The sequence below is a fragment of the Hylobates moloch genome, unplaced genomic scaffold (assembly GCF_009828535.3).
Source record: "Hylobates moloch isolate HMO894 unplaced genomic scaffold, HMol_V3 SCAFFOLD_10, whole genome shotgun sequence".
NCBI classification, from domain to species: Eukaryota; Metazoa; Chordata; class Mammalia; order Primates; family Hylobatidae; genus Hylobates; species Hylobates moloch.
Genome location: NW_026652285.1, coordinates 76,996,020 through 77,016,679, shown reverse-complemented (window position 1 = coordinate 77,016,679; position 20,660 = coordinate 76,996,020). Strand labels below are relative to the sequence as shown.

The window sequence follows — 20,660 nt, the reverse complement described above, 5'->3', positions numbered from 1 at the left end:
CCTGAAATACCTTCACCGTCACTGCCCTGTGCTGCTTTTCACCTATGCCACTCTGTCTACAGTGCCAGTATCTCCTGGCATTGAAAGGGGAGAATCTTTTGGTCCTTCGAGTATTTGGTTGGGTTACGTAAATCTCCCTGAATGAAGAGCAGCTGACTTAGGCAAGGGGCCTTGTTTGGTTTTCCTTGAACTATTAACAGGAAGATAGGGAGATTAACTGTGTAAATGTTCAATAGGCCAGAGTCCCTGCAGAGGGTGGCCACAGTGATCAGATCTTATCACATCCTTGCTTTGGATGTTGCCTCTCTGGTTGGAGTATGGATAGAAAAGAAAGACAGACCCTATATTGAAATGCAAAGTGCAGCAAGTCCTGACTTTGGGTTAACTTCTGGGGAGCTCAGCCCATTTGCATGAAAATAAAAAGATGAATAAAACAAGGTTCCCACTTTGGAGGGAGGTGGTAGCTGTGAGATGGAAGGAGTGTTCCTGCTGGGCAATAGCAGAATAAGTGCTTTGGTAAATTCACTCCCACAGTGCCTGGAAAATCCTCATAGGCCCATTTGTTGAGCCTTTGTCATGCACCAGGCACTCTGCAAAAATGCTTTGCCTGCAGGGCCTCATGTGATGCTCACCACAGCTCTGTGAAGTTAATTGTACTTTTATCACCATTTTACAGATGAGAAAACTGAGGGTATGAGGTCAATGACTTGGCTAAAGTCACTGCTTAGCAAGCTGCAGGGACTGGATGTGAATTCCAATTGGTTTGACCCCAAAGCCTTTGAAGCTACTTGTTCTTCACCACCTGGACCTGTGGTTCTTGATAACTGTGAACTCTTGGGGTCACAGATAGCCCTGAGAATATGATAGAAGCTGGAGCTCTGGCCTTTCTGTCCATACCTGAACAGGTCCTTGGGTTAAGAGTCCTTCGTCCAGGGCTTATTAATCTTGATTCTTATAAGCAGCATCCATGTATTATGGCCACAAACCGAACTGTGCCATACCGAATCCTAGGACCAAGCCCAAATATGTCCCATCATCCTTTTGATAAGAAGCTCATTGTAAGAAAGAAAGAGGAGAGCAAAAGGATGACCTAGTGCATGGGGCCTCATTGTTTTAATTAGTGACAAAACAACAATAATAACAACAAAACCCGCGAAGCTTCACAGATGACATCAGATCCCAAGCCTGTGTGTTTTTCAGGTGCCCTTGAGGAGCTTTATAGCTGGCAGAGGAGGTGAAACTGACAAATGTTTGGCAAATTGAGGAGAGTACCACAGGGGTTTGAGATGAGCTAAATTCCAGTCTAACCGCAGGTGTAGGAAGAGGCTTGGATTGGGACCATGGAGATGGGGGTTCTCCTCCTAGTCGTGCCAGCTAACTTTGCGAGTGTTCTTTGTCAGTCACCTTATCTTATTTTATTTATTTTTATTTTTTTGAGATGGAGTTTCGCTCTTGTCACCCAGGCTGGAGTGAAATGGCACGGTCTTGGCTCACTGCAACCTCCACCTCCTGAGTTCAAGCGATTCGCCTGCCTCAGCCTTCTGAGTAGCTGGGATTACAGGCGCCTGCCACCAAGCCCATCGAATTGTTGTATGCTTAGTAGAGACAGGGTTTCACCATGTTGGCCAGGGTGGTCTTGAACTCCTGACCTCAGGTGATCCACCCACCTTGGCCTCCCGAAGTGCTGGGATTACAGGCGCGAGCCACCGTGCCCGGCCCACTTTATCTTACCATAGTTACCTCCTTAGAGTATGAAAAAATAGGCTTAGGGGATCCCCAAGTCCCCTCTATGTCTGAGAGCTGAGGCTGGCTGTCAGAGAGGAACTAAGGACGCCAGGGACTTTCTGCTTAGGACCCCTCTCATCCCTTCTCCAACACTGGTATCATGAACCCCATTCTACAGATGATGTCCACTAGATTAAGAATGGCATGTGAGGCCAAGTTTCCACCTGAGAGTCAGATTTATTCAGAAGAGACAGGTCTCTGGGATGTGGGGAATGGGACAGACAGACTTGGCATGAAGCATTGTATAAATGGAGCCTCAAAATCGCTTCAGAGAATTAATGTTTCTCCCTGTGTTTTTCTACTCCTCGATTTCAACAGGCCATTTTCCAAATAAAGCCATGCCCTCTGCAGGAACACTTCCTTGGGTTCAGGGGATTATCTGTAATGCCAACAACCCCTGTTTCCGTTACCCGACTCCTGGGGAGGCTCCCGGAGTTGTTGGAAACTTTAACAAATCCATGTAAGTATCAGATCAGGTTTTCTTTCCAAACTTGTCAGTTAATCCTTTTCCTTCCCTTCTTGTCCTCTGGAGAATTTTGAATGGCTGGATTTAAGTGAAGTTGTTTTTCTAAATGCTTGTGTGATGGAGTCTGCAGAATGAGGGAAGGGAGAATTTCAGAGAATTTGGGGTATTTGGGGTACCCATCACCTCGAGTATTTATCATTTCTTTAAGTTGTGAACATTTCAAGTCCTGTCTGCTAGCTATTTTGGAATATACTATATGTTGTTAATGATATCATTCAGCAGATGTGCCATCTGAATGGGCTGGCTCTAGGAGCTAGGGGGTAGGGGCTGGTACAAAGATGCATGCTGGAAGGGTCCTTGCCCATAAGGAGCTGACAGCTGAGGCTAGGGGAGTTCTGTCTTCTCTGCATCAGATCACCTCTCTCACCTCTGTCACTGCCCCATCAGACTACAATGTCTGCAGGTCTTTCTCCCCTGAGCATGAGCTCCCTGAGCAAAGCAGGATGCTGCCCCTTCCCTTTGTATTCCTGGCTCCTGGCTTCAGTGCCTGGACATAAGTATGGGCATAATAAGTGTCTCCCAAATGAGACATTGGGGATTCTTCAAATGCACAGGACCGTGATGTGAGTTAGGACGGACTAAGGACTATGGGATGTGGCTCAGGACAATCCTGAGGAAGCTGCAGCTGCTGCATGCAGGGCCACACTGTCATGTTCATGGACCCTACACTGGCTTTGTAGCCTCCATGGGCCCCTTCCATACACAAATATTAAAAATTATATTTCATGACTGCATTGGTATAAAGATGAATACAATCCAGACCAGATTCATGATTGTTCATACATTTTTAGTGTATTAACTTTTAATTCTGCTTTTAAAATAAATTAAAACATTTTAATATGCCCTTTAGAGTATCCCAGGCCCAGGCCACTGAACCTGCTGTGCCTCATGGATAAGTCAGCCCTGGGGGCATGTGTGTGCCTGCATGTGTGTGCACATGCATGATGAGCCGGGCCTTGAAGGGTGGTAAGATTTGGGTGTGTAGACCAATGGAGAAGGGCATTTGGGGCAGTGATGATGGGTCGGGGAGGGAACATGGTGATGAATGGAGCTGGGTGTGGGGAGCCATGAGAGTGGGCCAGGGCCAGCCTGTGGAGGACCTGAGAGCCAGGCTGAGTCGTGTGCACTTGGCATTCACTTTTGTAAAGCAGCAGAGGCAGTTGGCCTAACTAGAGCCTTTCTCCTTTTCTCACACCCTTTACAGTGTATCTCGCCTGTTCTCAGATGCTCGGAGGCTTCTTTTATACAGCCAGAAAGACACCAGCATGAAGGACATGCGCAAAGTTCTGAGAACATTACAGCAGATCAAGAAATCCAGCTCAAGTAAGCAAAAACCTTCTCTGCATCCGTTTATAATTGGAAATTGACCTGCACCAGGGAAAGAGAGTAGCCCAGGTGTCTGGGGCTTGTTCCCATTAGATCTTCCCCAAGGGGTTTTTCTCCTTGGTGTCTGGCCTGCAGGGCCCCTCTCTAGGAGGCATTGGTGAAGAAACTAGGGGAACTGGTTGCCATAGACAGTGATGTACTAATCTCCTCTGGGAACACAGAAGAAAAGTCCCCAGAGAAGAATATTACAGACTTGGCCTTAGGGACAGCTAGGGGTGCAGATTGCTGCCAACTGCATTTTTTTGGAGTTGGCTATATGGTTGCAGTGAATGGACAGATTTATAGACAGGGTATTTCTGTGCATATAAGAGCAATTACAGGTGTAAGTTGATATGGATAAGTGAAAGTTAAGCACTTCTTTCTAAAAAGAGAATGCAATTCATTTTCCCCTAGTCATTTCAATTAGTCTGATGGGCATTTGAACTTGTTGTCTTTAAAAAGTGAAATCTTTACCTCTGATCTGGTAAGTATCCAGGCAATTTATTGCGTGCCATCGAGGAGGTATCTGAGGAGTGGGCATTTGCTGACTGAGGCATTGGCTGCCATAGCATCAGAGCAGCCTCCCGGGCAGTGACCTGCCAAGGGGACAGAGGCTGGTGGGAGCAGCTGGCTGAGTGCAGCCAGTAATGGCGTGTGCATGGTCTGTAGAGAATGTAGAAGCAATAGCGAAGCTGATAAAAGCTGGTCTGCATTTTATTATTACCATGCGCCGGTGGTTCTAAACAATGTCAGTGATAAATTACTCCCCATCATGGACCAATGGCTGCCACTGCTCCAGGGAAGTGCTTTTTATTCCGTTTGGTGTTTAGGGAGGGATGGAGTTGGCTGGCCTTTGCTGAAAGGCCTACCAGTTTGTTTTCTATTTGGCAAAAGAAGAAATGATAAAGTTCTAGAGTTTAAACCGGATTCAGATTTGAGCTTTTTTTTTTTTTTAAGGCTACAGAACTGTGCTTTCCTTGGGCAGGAAAAGAGGCAATGGGCAATGTGGGACTTGATGATCAAGGGAAGCAAAGCTGTCTTAGGGGTGGCATGGAGGAGGTGCTGCTTTACAGCAGAGAGAGGTATGGCTATGCTTGGAGCGTCCACTTAGACCACACCTGGCTGTGCAGCCAGGCCATCGAGATGCTGTTTCCTTGACCTGCAGGTCCTGGTCTTGCACATGGACATTTCTTCTGGTGCAGGAGACAGAAAGGTAGCAACAACCCCTGATCAAAGCCTCAGTCCTTCCTTATTTACTGGAGAGCCCCTGCTGGTTGACCAGAGGCACAGCTGGGGATATTTCCCTTACCTCTGTCGCAAGAGTCAGCGTGGTGCAGACGAAAGAGTGCTAGCATACATTACCTTGTGGCTGCAGGACTTTGTGAATAGGTTAGTTAGCACCCTTTCAGCCACCTCTTCTTAGCTGTTAATGAGATAAAACATGTAATTGCTTAAAAACAGTATCTGGCACATAGGAAGCACTTAGTGAATATGAGTTATGATTTTTTTTGGAGTGGTGATAACCAAGCCATTTAACCCCTGAGCCTTAATTTCCTCAACTATAAAATAGCTGCTAACTTGAAATGTAAACTACAAAACCTAATGTAGTATCTGGCACATAGTAGATTCCCAATAAATGAGAGCCAGTATTCTTACAAGACAGTGATGCATTTCTGAGCACCTGGCCTTGTTCTTCTGCCTTGCAATTTATGCAGCAATTGAAATAGACTGGCTGATGGGGGTAAGTTGTCAAGCAGACTTTCTGATCTTAGTGGAGGAGACTGCCTTAAAACACCACTAATTTCCTTTTTCTTTTCTTTTTTTTTTAAGACAGAGCCTCGCTCTGTCACTGGGCTGGAGTGCAGTGGTGCAGTCTTGGCTCACTGCAGCCTCTGCCTCCTGGGTTCAAGCGATTCTCCTGCCTCAGCCTCCTGAGTAGCTGGGACTATAGGCATGCACCACCATGCCCAAATAATTTTTGTATTTTTAGTAGAGATGGGATTTCACCATGTTGGCCAGGATGGTCTTGATCTCCTAACCTCGTGATCTAGGCAGCCTCCCAAAGTGCTGGGATTACAGGTGTCAGCCACCGTGCCTGGCCTTCTTTGAGAAACTGGAGACATGAGTTAAGTGGTGAAGAAGCCACATCTGTGTCTAAAAACCCTACAGTTGCGTGCACAGCTCTGAGGAGAGAAGGTCCCTTAGATTTTGAGTGCATTATTATGTCGGTGCTTGTTTCATATCTCTGTTCACTCAGTATGTCCCCTTTTCTGCCTTGCAGCTGTTTCTTAAATTCTTTCTTTCTTTGCTTGTCTTGTATCACAAAACAGGCTTCAGTATAGGGGAAAATTCACAGAAACACTGCCTTTTCCTACAGGAAATCAGTAACTTTACTGATTTTTGTTTTTATTTACTTATTTTATTTATTTATTTAAATTTATTTTTATTTTTAATTTTATTTTTTTAGAGACAGGATCTCTTTCTGTTACCCAGGCTAGAGTGCAGTGGTGCACTTAGAGCTCACTGAGCTCACTGCAGCCTCGAATTCCTGGGCTCAAGTGATCCTCCTGCCTTAGCCTCCAAAAGGGCTGGGATTACAGGCATGAGCCACTGCACCTGGCCAACTTTTTGCTGATTGCGAATAGCACTCTGTCAATTTCGGAGAGAAGCTGAGACTGGCATGTGTCAGTATGGATCCCCACTTTGAGACCTGTGTTTATCTGCACTGACACCCCATCACAGCATGATGAGCTTGGCTTTCCTGTGCTGTCTCTCCCAGGGCTGGGAGGATCCTTGAAGCTGATCCTTGAAGCTGATCTGGTCCTCATTCACCTCTTTTACCACACACCTACCTTCCCAGGGTGGGGACCTACCGCTTACTAAGTAGCTCATTCTGGGTGTTGACAGCTCTAATTGTTAGAAGATATTCACCACCCTGTTATGCTTTCTAGAGAACAAGTCTCTGTTTTCCTTGAAATAGTTGAAGACAGCCCTCATGTTTTTCTTTCCCTGTTTTCCCAAAGTCCATGATTTTTTAGGCGAAATGGCCTCCTTTCCTCTTATGGAATGTTTTTCCTCCCCACTTCTGCCTCTCCTCTGGTTGTGTTTCAGTGTGTCTGTGTGCTTTTTGAAGTTTACTGGAAATTACAGAAGTGTTCTGGCACAGAGGAGAAAGGGATTTTTGCCTCCCTTGTTCTGAGTGCTACATTTCCGTTAATGCAGTCTGAGATTGCATTAGGCATTTTGGCATTCACGTCAGCTTGTCAAATCATATTCCATGGGCACTCAAACAAAACTGTGATTATTTTAAATAGGCAGAATTGCAAATTACGTGTTCTCCATTTCTTTGTTGTATTGTTGGCTTTTTGAACTAAAGGGAAAAATGTCTTTTTTCTATTTTACATGTTTAGATTCCCTATGCCATCTCATCCTCCCAAAACCATTTTAGATTCTGATTTTGCCATGTATTATATCTGCTACTGCTTTCTCGTCATCTAGAGATGTGATAAACAACTCTCTTTGGCCTCATTCAAGTCATCAATAACAGTGAGACAAAGACTTGAAGCTTGGATCAGTGCAGTGGAGACTAACCACCCCTGTAGACACTACCACTCAGGCCTGTGTTGTAATCGGTGCTGGGCCACTGGGCTTCTGCTTCTGTGATCCAGTTGGAAAGTTTATCTTGTTCTTTCCTTCAGCTTGCATCTGTCAAATTCGTTGGACTATCCACAGATGATTTGTAGATATGGGGATCTCTACTCAAATACTCTCATGATTTCCTTGGCTAGAGCGTCGTTTTATTTCCACTTATTGGAAGAGACCTTAGAGACCAGTTAGTTCATTTATAGATAAAGGAGTTGATTCAATCATTCAACCCTTATTTATTGAGCATCTTCTGTATGCCAATCACTGTTCTAAGTGCTGAGACACAGAGGTGTCCAAAATAAATATGGCCCCTCTCCATGTGGAATTTCTATTCTAGAGAAGAATCTGACCAAGAAGGGGGAAGTGACTGTCCCAAGTCTACACAACCACAGAAGGGATATTCTGGGAATAAATCACGGCTAAACCCCCTTGCTGCTCCAGGCAGTTCTCCTTCTACAGTGCTCTATTGTGCTGTTTTAATAATCTTTCAACTGGGAAGAACTCCCATTTCAGGAATTAAGCCGTGGACAAATCTTCTAATTATCCTCGAAATCATCCTAATAAGAAATCCAAGGAGGAAGTCTTACAGGGCGCCTCACCCACTTTTCTCATCACTGGAACTTTTTAGACATTTTATTATTTTCTTCCTAAACCAGAGTACAGGCACACGAGTTGAGTGGTGGCTAAATTAATTAATGTTTGCAAGGCAGTGTGAGAAGCATTCATTCATCTTAAATACCTATGGTGACTGCAACTCAAGATGTAAAAATTGGATACATCCTCAGAAACCCTAAGGAAAGTGACATGTCTGTATTTTGTCTCTGTGAGATGCAGACTGGCAGAGATAAGTGTTTCTCTGGGTGAGTTTTGTGTGGTATCTGGGATGATTTTAGGCAGTATGTGGATGAGAACTTTTAATTTTAACACACATCAAATTGCAATTTCATGGAAATTATTGCTTGGGAGGATGTTCAACAGGAAAAATATAATTAAAGTTAATTCAAAAGAAACATTTTATGTGAATATGGTAAAACTTATGAGAGTAGTTTGTAAATGATTGAAGATTGGAAAACATTGGTATAAGAGTGAGTGTGGGGCTTTGTATTAAGATTCATTTTGGGAAGAAATCCGTGCTCCATCCTTCATTAAGTGTGAACTTTGGCATGCGTTGATTCTTCCTGGCCCAGAGTCTACCTGAAGATTAGCTGCCCTGAGGGTCACTGAGCATTAAATTAGACGATGTCTGTGGATGACTGTAGTGAAGCTCATAGCCCACAGTTGACACATGATAAATTCGAGTTGCTTTGCTTCCCCTTCTGTTCCTGGCTGACTGTTTGGCCTTTGCCATTTGTTCCGCCTCTCTGGGCCTTAAGTTTCTTTGCCTTGAAATTGGAACTTTCTTTGGTGAAACAACCAGAAAATGCTTCAGCCCAGAAACTTGGTCAGTACTTGGATGGGGGATAACCTGGGACTACCCAAGGATGTGGGCTGTCTGCTAGTACTACAGCCCCTTGAGGGCAAGGTGGGCGCCTTGCTCATGGTTCCATCCCAAGCCCCAGCACAGTAGTGGGTGCACGGTGAGCCATTAGTGAATCTTTGTGGAATGAAGGTGGGAGAAAATAAAATACCTGTCCTTCACGGGGTATTGTGAGGGTCAAGTAAAAATGCTTTAAAAAATTGTATTATATAGTTTATTCCCTTGTGTTAACCCAGGTCAACAGAGCCTATGAATAATAATGATGACAGAAGTTCTTCAAAAAGTCTTGGCCTTCTTTCTTTCACAAAATTGCCTCCCAGAGCTTTCTGGAAGGGCAGCCATGAACCCAGAGGCCTAAAGTAGATTTACTGGGAAGCTAAAAATATTTACTTTATTTTTCATAGCCCCTTTCAAGGTCGTCTCTGGGGGTCTTAGCAATATGTTTACACAGTGGTATGTTTTTGTAAAGTTTGCAAATAGGATTTTTAAAAAATGCTATTATTATTATTTTTTTTTTAAAGAGAGCCCCCTACCAACTTGTGTCAGCCTCAGGCCCCCACCTGAATCTGCTCCTGCCAGGCATGGTGGGGCAAGAAGCACTGCTCCTCTTCCAAAGCTTCCTCCCTTGCCCTGGAGTCATCCTCACTCCCCACTCCAAGCCACCTGCTATCGCTGTGCCCCCTCTGTGGTGAATCTGGCATTCTCAGGTGGGGTGAGAAGCAGACTGGCCCAAGCTAAGGCCTTTCTGATGGGGTTGTTGCTGCTGAGAATCATGACTGGGCGGGAGAAGGAGGAGACCCTTTGCTGTCTAATTTTTGCTGTATATTTCCTTTTCAGCTACTTAAAATGTATTGCTTAGTGATACCTAATGGGTTCATTAGCCTGCTTCCTACTGAACATTTCTGCTCAGACATCCACTTGGTCCCAAGGCCTGCTCCTCTTCCATATCTTGAAATCTTGACTACAGACTCTCATTCAACTCCAGGTTGCACTGTGGACACAGTCGCCTCTTGAGCAGGTACCTCCTTGCAGTGGTTGGGACGTCCTACTGGCTCATAGTTGGGAAGTGCATATGCTGGAGCTGAAGCCTCTTGCCTTCCTGGGGTAGGCCATCCTCACATCCCCTCTGAGAAGTTCCCCACCTTCCCTCTGTTCCCCGTTTCCACACTTAGCGAGGCCCTTGTCCACTGCTACATCCCCCATAGCCAGTCCCTCAGCCTTGCCATTGCTTATGCTGGTCTAGAAACAATTCCTAGACTTGTGGGGCATCTGGGGGAAGTTCTCCATCTTTTTTTAGCTGGCATGACCCAAGTGGTGTGGGCAGGGCTGTGGATTCTGTGGTGTGGCTGGAAGCCAGGTAGCCTCTCTCTACTGTACATGGAACTCAGCAACTTCTGAGTCAAGCAAGATCTTAGCTCTGCAGGTGTCTTGCCCTGTCCAAAGTTACGGCCACACCAGTACCTTTTGACTCCAGAAGCCCAGTGAGTTCTTTGTGGGACTGCAGAGATCATTTTCTAGACCTGCGGAATATGGCTAGAACAAGTAGGGATGGCTTTCAAGCTGTTCCTAGGGCTGACAAGTCACATGTTTCTGGGGGTGCATACACACCGCAGTCCACGTGAATGGCACTCTCCATGAGAACTGTGATGATTTGAGTCGGATAGTGTACAACCTACATGGTTCTCTGCCATGGGCTGGAGTTCCTTATCTTGGCCTTCTCCAGTGAGGACTAGGGCTGCAACTGGCCTGCTATGGCTCCTGATTTGGGGGCTTCTGAAATACCTTTTTTTTAAGGATGTGGAGCTCTCTGAAGCTTATAAGGATTTTGCCAGGAAAAGATAAGAAATACCTTTGGGCATTTTGTCACTGGGCTGGAGATGACCCCTTTGGAGGACATATCACCTTGCTGAGGTCAAGGGGCAGAAAGGGACAGGACTGGCAGAGAGATCCCGGGCAGCAACCTGACATCGTGCCTCGAGTATGGAGTTTCTCTCTCCCTTCAGCTGGACTTTTGTGTGGAGTCAGTGGCTCAGCTGCCACTTCCCTTATGTCCATGGCGCATGAATCTGGCTTGTTTGGCCTTTCTTTTTTTTTGAGACGGAGTCTCACTCTGTTGCCCAGGATGGAGTGCAGTGGTGTGATCTCGGCTCACTGCAACCACTGCCTCCCGGATTCAAGCGATTCTCCTGCCTCAGCCTCCTGAGTAGGTGGGATTACAGGTGCGTGCCACCACACCCTGCTAATTTTTGTATTTTCAGTAGAGACGGGGTTTCACCATGTTGCTCAGGCTGGTCTCGAACTCCTGACCTTGTGATCCACCTGCCTCAGCCTCCCAAAGTGTTGAGATTACAGGTGTGAGCCACTGCGCCCGGCCCTCTTTTTTTTTTTTTTTTTTTGGTATTGGGGATGGAGTCTTACTCTGTCGCCCAGGCTGGAGTGAGTGCAGTGGCACAATCTCGGCTCACTGCAACCTCTGCCTCCCGGATTCAAGCAATTCTTCCTGCCTCAGCCTCCTGAATAGCTGGGATTACAGGCACTCGCCACCATGCCTGGCTAATTTTTGTATTTTTTAGTGGAGACAGAGTTTTGCCATGTTGGCCAATTGAACTCCTGACCGTGTTTGAACTCCTGACCTCAGTTGCGTCAGCCTCCCACAGTGCTGGGATTACAGGTGTGAGCCACCACGCCTGGCCTGTTTGGCCTTTCTGATATGGCTCTGACTAATACTTTTTGGAAATTAGTCCCCAGGGTTATGCTGGATTCTGCTTAGGGAAAAGGGTCATGCCTCTCTGGCTGTCTATTTGCTGATAGTACTAAGGATTCAGTGGGGTGGACCTTTGATTCTGGTTTGATTTTTGAAAATCAAAAAGACATGAGCTCCAGGGAGCAGGGTGGCTTTGGTGACATGGCAAGATAGTTGGCTGTGGCAGGGAGTTGAAGGAAGTGGGTAGAAAATTAACATCTTGTAAATACTCCCTGGAAATATACTTTGGTGTTAAGAGAACAGACTTGGCAGCCAGATTGCCTAGGTTCAAATCTTGGCTTGATGCTTATCAGCTGTGTAACCTTAGATAATTCCATACATCTCTGTGCCTCAGTTTCCTCAAAATGGGATAACAATAGTACCTCCCTCAGGACTATTGTGGCAAATTAATGGACTAATAAGGGGAAGCACTTGGTACAGTGCCTGGCCCAGCATAGGTACCAGGCTTGTTCTTAAGCTCACTGCATTTTTACAATCATCATAAAATGTAGGGGATACACACATGAAGGAGCTGAAGTTCAGAGAGGCCAGGTAACTTGCCTAAGAAAGCACAGCTGGCAAGGGGCAGTAATAGGACCAGAATTCCAGTTTCTCATGGTCTGTTGTTGTTATATCCTAAAGAGAGCAGCTCTGGGTAGCCAGAAGCTTCCCTAAAGTCACAGGACATGGGGCATGGGCTGGCTGAGATGAGAAAGGAGACAAGAGGGCTTCTGAAAGAAATGCCAGATTCACTCCACTTCCTGGCTTCAGGCACCGATGGAATGTTTCCCAAGGCCCATCTAGAAACAACATCCTGTGACTCACAGCCACTTCTCATTTTCTGTCTGAACCCCCTAACCCATTCAGGCAGCCGCTAAAGTTGAGGTTACAGCCTCAGACTATATTTTATGTCCTTGTGGGCCCCCAGTGTGTCATCTTGTTGGGAGATCTGGTGACACGTGTCAACATTATATCCTCAAAATGGAAATTCTTTGGAATCTTTAGGTGATTGCAATTCACGTTCTGTATGTATGCACTTGTCAAAAGTTTTGATTTGAGGCCTTAGAATTTTATATTTGGAAACCTTTCCACTACCATGAGTTTTCCCAAAGCCAGGCTGCATCTCAGAAATCAGGTCTTTGATTTCCATCCAGGGCAAGGGCCTGGCCCCAGCTGGGCTGTAAGCAGGTGGGGGTGGGGAGCAACGCTCCACTGCAATGTTGAAGTATTGCTTGAACTAAATCAAATCAAAGGTCAGCTTACTCAGGCAAGAATAGAAAACACAATTGCATTCGATTATAGAACAGCATGTACCCCCACAAATATCAGACTGCCTTTAAAAAGTTTTGGATTGTTAACATCAAGAACAGTGTTGCATGTCTCCTGCTTTTCCAGTATAAGGTTTATTTATTCTGTGGGTGGCAAAGAGCAATTTGGGAGTCCAGTTTGTTTCTCATTGAAAGCTTTCCCATTTCTGGTCCTCCTGTCACTGTTGCATTGAGGCACCAAAAGGCAATCTCAGAGTGACACTGTTTAACAGACTGAGTTGCACCGGATAATGATACCATTTTACATTTTTCATATGTTATGACATGGAAGGCTTCAAACAGCACTAGCAGGGGCAAATTAGTATTATTATCTCCATTTCATTGATGAGGAAACCGAGGCTCAAAAGGGTAATGTCTGTTGTCCAAGATTACAGAGTAAAGTTGTACATTGAATCGGGGTCTGTCTGACTCCCAGGCTCAGCATTTTCTCCCCACACTATGCTGCCATGTTGCTTATTCCAACATTAGGAAGCATAGGTGCCATCCCCAGCTTTTGAGGCCAAAATCACGATGAAGCATTTTTAAAACATCTCATTAAATTGCTGATACAGTGGAAAGAACTAAAGCTTTGCAGTCAAAGCTGTTTGAGTTCAAATTTACCACTTGTTTGTTCTATGACCCTGAGCAAGATATTCTCCAGATCTGTTTCCTCATTTGAACAATGGGAATAATAATAATACCTTTCTTTATAGGCTGTTCTTAAAGATTCTGGAAAATAATGCTAATAGTGTGCCTAATGCTTGGTAAATATGAGTCACTTTTCTGTGCCCACAAAGCACTACTATGTCCCTTAATACATTTTGTTAATTTTAAAAGTTAGAAAAAATTAACTATTTATACATTGTGCATGTTAATTCTTCCTTAGACCAGCCTTAGGAAGAATCTCATCTCATCCCTAAGTTGTTTTTTTTTTTTTTTTGAGACGGAGTCTTTCTCTGTCCCCCAGGCTGGAGTGCAGTGGCGTGATCTCGGCTCACTGCAAGCTCCGCCTCTCGGGTTCACGCCATTCTCCTGCCTCAGCCTCTCCAAGTAGCTGGGACTACAGGCGCCCGCCACCACGCCCGGCTAATTTTTTGTATTTTTAGTAGAGACGGGGTTTCACCGTGTTAGCCAGGATGGTCTCAATCTCCTGACCTCATGATCCGCCCGCCTCGGCCTCCCAAAGTGCTGGAATTACAGGCTTGAGCCACCGCTCCCGGCTCATCCCTAACTTGTAAACTCATCTTTTTCCGCTCTATTTGTGCCTGGGCTTCTCAGGGCCCTGCAGGCTGATTCTAGTCCCATGTTGTGTGGTGTTTGAAGTGTGTGGTCCTGTTTTTCAGTCAGAGAGCAGCTCATCCTTGGGAACTGAATGCCTCGAACTCTCTTTTCTTTCTCTCCCTGCCCCTTCTGTTTGATGTAGTCTTTCCTGTTTCTGGACTCTGTTTCTTCATACTTTCTATCTCTTACCTTCTCTTCACTCCTTTTGTCTTCCAGGTGTCCTCTCTCATCTTTCTGCCTCTCTGGTCTTCAGGCGGAGTTTTCTTCTCAGCTATCTTCTTGCTTTTTCTGATGTTGGTTCTTTGTTTCTTCTTCTCTTTCTGTTCAGGTCCAAAATTCATTTGGGTCAATGTCATGACTTAGTGTTATCTTCCATTTCCTTCTGAGCTTCAAAGCCAGCCTGACTGTGCCCTTCCACTCCCTGGCCAGTGTGACCAGGATATCTTTTCCCTCTGGGGCTGCACTGGCTCTTTGGGGGACTTGTTACCATTCAGAGTTTTCAACCCTCATTCTAGGGGCTTCCAGTAACCTCTCCCACCTTCCCTCTTCTCAGTAAGACATGGGTATTGTCTTATTCTGTTTGTGCTGCTAGAAGAAAATTCTTGAGACTGAGTAATTTATACACAATAGAAATTTACTTCTTACAATTCTGGAGGCTGGGAAATCCAAAATCAAGGTGTTGGCAGGCTTGGTGTCTGGTGAAGGCTGCTCTCTGCTTCCAAGATGGTGCCTTGTTGCTGCATCCGTAGAGGGGGACAAACACCATTTCCTCAACTGGCAGAAGGGACTGAAGCCACTCCCTCAAGCCCTTTTATAGGGGTCCTCATGGCATCTGTGAGGGGCCCTAATGCTATTGGTGAGGGCACTGCTCACATAACTTAATCACCCCTTAAAGGCCCTGCCTCTTAATACTGTCACATTGGTGATGAAGTTTCAATGTATGAACTTTGAGGGGTGACACGTTCAAATCATAGCAGGTGCGCTATTGCCTTAGCAAAGTATTCTGGGGGAAGATGAGTAATGTCTTGTTCTACCCCTGATTCCAGTGCTGACTGATTCTGGAGTGGCAGAGAGGGTTGGAGGCTCACCGCTCTGCTCACCTGACCCTCTGGCCATCTCCTCTTAGAATGCAAGGGCAGGGATTTTGTTACACAGTGCCTCTTTTGTTATAGGCTGGTTCCTGCCTTCAAGGAGCACTGAGAAAAATATTATCCCTTTGAACCACAACACTAGTATTTTGGGTACTGTAGCCATTCAGAAGTTTGTTGAACTAATACAAATTTATATTATTTGTAAAATACTAGAAGGAATGTGTGGTTCCTAAAGTTACGGTATTCCCACTGGTTGAAAGAGAAGACTCTGGCTTCCTAATGCCTCGGAAGGTTCGGGGAGCATAAACCCAAATATCCTGGTTTCTCTTGGGAATTCTTCACAGATTGTCATCTATGACTTTATCCGCATTTATTTTGAACATGTTTAATTTTCAGCTTGTATTTTTTCAAGGAGTATGTGTCAGTCAGCATTCAGAGTACTTAACACACTTAGTGTCATTAGTGATGACTTAACCCACACGTGTAGGAAGCTAGACTTCCATTTACAGAAAAATGGAGGCTCAGAGAGCCTAACTGACTTTCCCAAGGCCACATAACTGGAAAATTCTGGAACTGAGTTTTTTCAGGTATGTCTTGGTATCCCTCGGTGAGCCTTCTCTGTAGAGAAGGAAGCGTCTCCTGGGTTGGAAAGCCCAGGCCGGGATGAACAGCATGGGTGTCCTCAGGCTGTGTGCACCACACACCCCTGGCCTACTCTCCCCTGCTCTAAGGAGTCACCTGCTCTAAGGAGCAGCTGCATCACCCCACCTCACCCCTTCTCCTCAGCACCCAACAACCAGGTCTTCCCAGAGAGTGCTCAGCCATTGGTGAAGCAGGCAGCGTCTGTTCTTCAAGAAGACAGCAGAGCATCAGGAAAACAAAACACCAAAAAAATACCATAAAGACACTGGAGTGTATTTGTTACCAGCCCTTGTATAGCAGAGAAGTGTTTCAAGGTCTTATTTATAAGGCTGGACAAGCTCAGGCTGATTAAAACCACGAGTTAGAATTTGTCTCCCCCTCCTAGGCCCTGCCCAGTTGACAGCTCCTAGCAGGCTGGGAGGCCCCCACCCCACCCCCACCCCAGGGGTCCATTGAAGAAGACCATCTGGGTCTGAGATGCTGATGTGATTTTCCCTACTTCTCCTTTTTTTTCATTTGCCTCCTCCACCCACTTCTAAAGCAGCTGATTGCTCTGGTTCCTTTTCATGTTAAGCAAAAGAGAAGACAGATCTTGAAACCTGAGCTGGGGACTGGAGGGCACTGACCGAGAGTAACCCCGTCTGGCTCAGCTCAGCTCAGCGAAGGGCTTTCCTCCTCCACCTTCCTGAGCTGCCCTCCCTCCTCTCCTTTCCTCCTTCTTTCCCAGCATCCCCCCAGCTCCTCCACCCCTCTCCTCCCTCTCCTCCCTCCTCCCACCTTCCTTGTCCTCTGTGCTCAGAGAACTGAAGGAACACTGAATGGCCGGGAAAGCAGGACCTCACCCCCACCCCGCGTCACACCCCTCTGCCTGCACGTGCAAGTGTGTTCCTCAGCTTGGTCCCAGAGGCCTGGACCTGGGTCCCAGAGGTCCCAGCTGGTTCCTCGGCTTGGTCCCAGAGGCCTAGATGTGTGGCAAGAAGCTGAGGTTCTGCCTCGTTTCTTCCAGCCCACAAACACACAATTCACCTGTTTTTTGTTCTTTTTCCTTTCCTTTGCCCCACTTTACAGTGCACACAGCGAAGCTCTTGGCTAATTGGTAGGCCACTGTTTGCTCCTCCAGGCAAAACCACGGAGGCTGAGCTCAGCAGATCAAAGTATTTTTGTCTGTATTGAAGAGACTGTGGTGGGAGAGCTCTCTTGACCTTCTGCTGGATAGTGACTTTCTCTTCTGCTGGCAGCAGTAGCCCAGCTCCGCATCCTGTGACAGAGGTCATACCTTCCAGTTACCCCAGCGAACACTTGGAGCAAGTCAGCTTTTTCCTCTGAAAGAGCACGTTCACGTTCTTGATCTTTGGTTTGCACAACAACCTGTGAATGTTATTAGCCCCATTTTTGTTTTGTTTTGTTTTTGTTTTTTGAGACAGAGTGTTGCTCTTGTTGCCCAGGCTGGATTGCAATGGCGTGATCTCGGCTCACTGCAACCTCTGCCTCCAAGCAATTCTCCTGCCTCAGCCTCTTGAGTAGCTGGGATTACAGGCATGCGCCACCACACCTGGCTAATTTTGTATTTTTAGTAGAGACGGGGTTTCTTCATGTTGGTCAGGCTGGTCTCGAACTCCCAACCTCAGTTGATCCACCTGTCTCGGCCTCACAAAGTGCTATATTAGCCCCATTTTATATCCAAGGAAACTGAGGCTTAGGGAGATTTAAATAGGGGGGAAAGTAAGCGTCATGATTACATAGTCAGGAAATGGCAGAGCTGACTCTTGAATTCAGACCCTGTGATGCTGTATCCAGTGCTGATTTTGTTTTGCCCTGTGTTCCTTTCAATGTCAGGTAAGAAGACCTCAGAGATCATCTTCTCCAACCCACACATTTTACTGATTATAAAATCCAGGTCCGCATTAACTCATTGGCCAAAGTTAAATGGCTAAATGACTCTCCTGTTCAGGAAGTATTCCCTGTCTTGTGTGGAATGATTGGTCTTTCGTCCAGGTCATCTTCCACCTATATCCGTCCTTGCAGTGACTGCCGGATACGATCATTCATGGTGATTCCCTGTAAAATACTAGACTGATTTATTCTTTCATAAAGTTATGAGTAGACAAATCAGTCAGCTTCAACCTTTCCTTTACCTTATAGATAGTATCAGCAGAAAAAACTCAATAATTCTGTCTTAGGAACTCAGCTAGGCAATATGTATTATAATACACACATATACACACGTGTGCATACCTTAGATCACAAATTCAACATCTCAACTTAGCTGCCAAAGCCACTTCTGTGTCCTGTCTGTTCTGAATATGCTTTAAGGTTAAATTAGCCATGAATCTGCTCAGATCAGTCATTCCTGAAAATGATGATGATATTAGCCATCCTTTACCGGGCACCTTACTCAGTGCCTGGCATTATACTAGGTCTGCAGGTACATCTTCTCATTTAACACCTAGCTCAGTCCAATGAGGTGGATGTCATCTCCATTTTATCATTTTAATCAACTCAGCGTTCCTCTCTCCTGTTCCCCACTCTGCTTCTAGCTGCCGCTCACCTGACTCTCCTCTTGACCTTGGCTGTCACGGCTGAGTGGGTTTAGCAGAACTCTTGTGTCCTCTTTACCTGGTTTGTTTCAAGTTCATGTGTCCTGCTTCATCTTTTCCCTAACTTGCCGCAAGGTGAATTTACTTCTCTGCAATCGGCAATTCCCCAGATGACATCAGGTCATTAATTTATTCACTCATTTGTATTCATTCATTCATTCATTCATTCATTCATTCATTAGTTCATCCCTCCATGTATTCATTCGTTCATCCAATTTACTGAGTGCCTCCTCTGTGCCAGGCACTGCTGGCTTTGGAATTACAAACCCTGGCCCTCAAGGAATTTCTGTTCTTCTGGGAGCAGGATATTTACATGGGTGACTGCAGCTTGATCTGTGTGGTACTAGTGGGAAACATAGGATGTTGGGCACAAGAGTCACAAAACACCGGGCACGGTGGCTCATGCCTCTAATCCTAGCACTTTGGCAGGCCAAGGTGAGTGGATCACCTGAGGTCAGGAGTTCAAGACCAGCCTGGCCAACATGGCAAAACCCCAACTCTACTAAAAATACAAAAAGGAAAAATAGCTGGGCATGATGGCGGGTGCCTGTAATCCCAACTACTCGGGAGGCTGAGGCAGGAGAATTGCTTGAACCTGGGGCCTTGGAGGTTGCAGTGAGCCAAGAGCGGGCCACTTCACTCCAGCCTGGGTGAAAGGGGGAAACACTGTCTCAAAAAAAAAAAAAAAAAAAAAAAAAGTCACAATAAAGGGCTGGCCACCTAACCCAGCTTGAGGCTGGGAAGGCCAGGGCAGGCTTCCTGGAGGAGGTGACTCATGGGCCATGTCATGAGGATGGGGTAAGAGGAGAAGGTATGTTTCAGACATCTGGCTTTCTTGATATTCTTGGCTTTCCACCCATTTTCCTGCCAGCAACATAGGGGAGAAGACCGAGACCAGCAGATACAAAGCCACTGTACTCTGTCCTCACCCCCTCCTTTTTTCTCCCCTTCCTACTACCCAAATCTGAGGTTTTGAGAAATCTCTTCTCTAATTATCTGCTTGTTCATTCATTTGTTGAGAATCTACTATGTGCATAGCATTATGACCACAAAATGTCCTGGTCGTTGTCATCATGAGAGGTCTTACTCCTTCCTCTCCAGCTGCTTCCAGGGATTTTTGACTCTGTCCTTTTCCAGAACTTGGCTCCAGTCTGGTTGCTCGCCATGAAGCACTTACAGATAAACCTCATCTTGGGCTAGTGCTTCCATTTACTGTCTCCTTTTGGCTTTCTTATCCTTCCTTCTGCCTTCTTGAATTGATTTGCCTCTTTATCTCGCCTTTCAGCCTTGAAAGTTCCTCGAAGGTAGGGATTGTGTCCCCATCTTTTCTATAAATGGCGTTGTTGTACAGTGGTAAAGTTGAGTGAAAATATCTTTTTGGTAATCACAAATTATTACCATATATTGAGCACCTACCATGATGAATATCTCCGGTCTTCATATCTTTGAAATGTGGATACTATTACCTTCACTTAATTGCTAAGAAAATTTGTGCTCAGGGAGGTAAAGTCACTTTCTCACAATCACACAGCTATTTTACAGGAGAATGCAGTATCAAATTTAGGTTTTTCTGGTCCCAAACCCTGATGTTTCCCCCACACCATTGTTTCTCAGACTTGGCTGGAATCACCTGAGAAATTTTATTAAATTTTTTTTTTTTGGAGACAGAGTCTTGCTCTGTCACCCAGGCTGGAGTGCAGTGGTGCCATCTCTGCTCAGTGCAACCACTGCCTCCCAGGTTCAAGTGATCCTCCTGCTTCAGCCTCCCAAGTAGCTGGGATTACAGGCACCCACCACCACACTCAGCTAATTTTGGTATGTTTAGTAGAGACGGGGTTTCACCAGGCTGATCTCAAACTCCTGACCTCAAGTGATCTGCCCACCTCGGGCCTGCCAAAGTGCTGGGATTACAGGCATGAGCCACCGCACCCAGCGAAGTTTGATTAAATTCTGATGCCTGGGTCTTACCCTAGCAGTTCTCATTAGTTGCTCCATGGTGTGGCCTGGGCTTTGGGATTTTTGTGAAGCCCCCAGCTGCGTCTAACGGGCAGTCGTGTTTGAGAACCAGTATACTACACCATGTTGCCTTCCTGTTTTCACACAGGTTGGTGCTAGTGTGTGAGTCTAAGCCTACACGGGTGAATATCCACGTGATCAGGCTGTAAGTTCTTTGTAGCCGAGGATCTTTGGCCCTCCCTGCT

At 45.9% G+C, this 20,660-nt stretch overlaps 1 protein-coding gene across 2 annotated transcripts in view; it reads left to right on the top strand.

The window, feature by feature from the left end:
• ABCA1 (ATP binding cassette subfamily A member 1) overlaps positions 1-20,660 on the top strand; it is a 147,487-nt gene that overhangs the window by 42,224 nt on the left and 84,603 nt on the right. Inside the window, exons 4-5 of one of the 2 annotated variants that reach the window (XM_032164775.2) lie at positions 2,104-2,245; positions 3,516-3,634. In XM_032164775.2, coding sequence (XP_032020666.1) covers positions 2,104-2,245; positions 3,516-3,634 — 261 coding nt within the window. Of the gene's footprint in view, positions 1-2,103; positions 2,246-3,515; positions 3,635-9,491; positions 9,817-20,660 lie in introns of those variants that run through there. The other variant, XM_032164777.2, reaches the window with a different exon arrangement.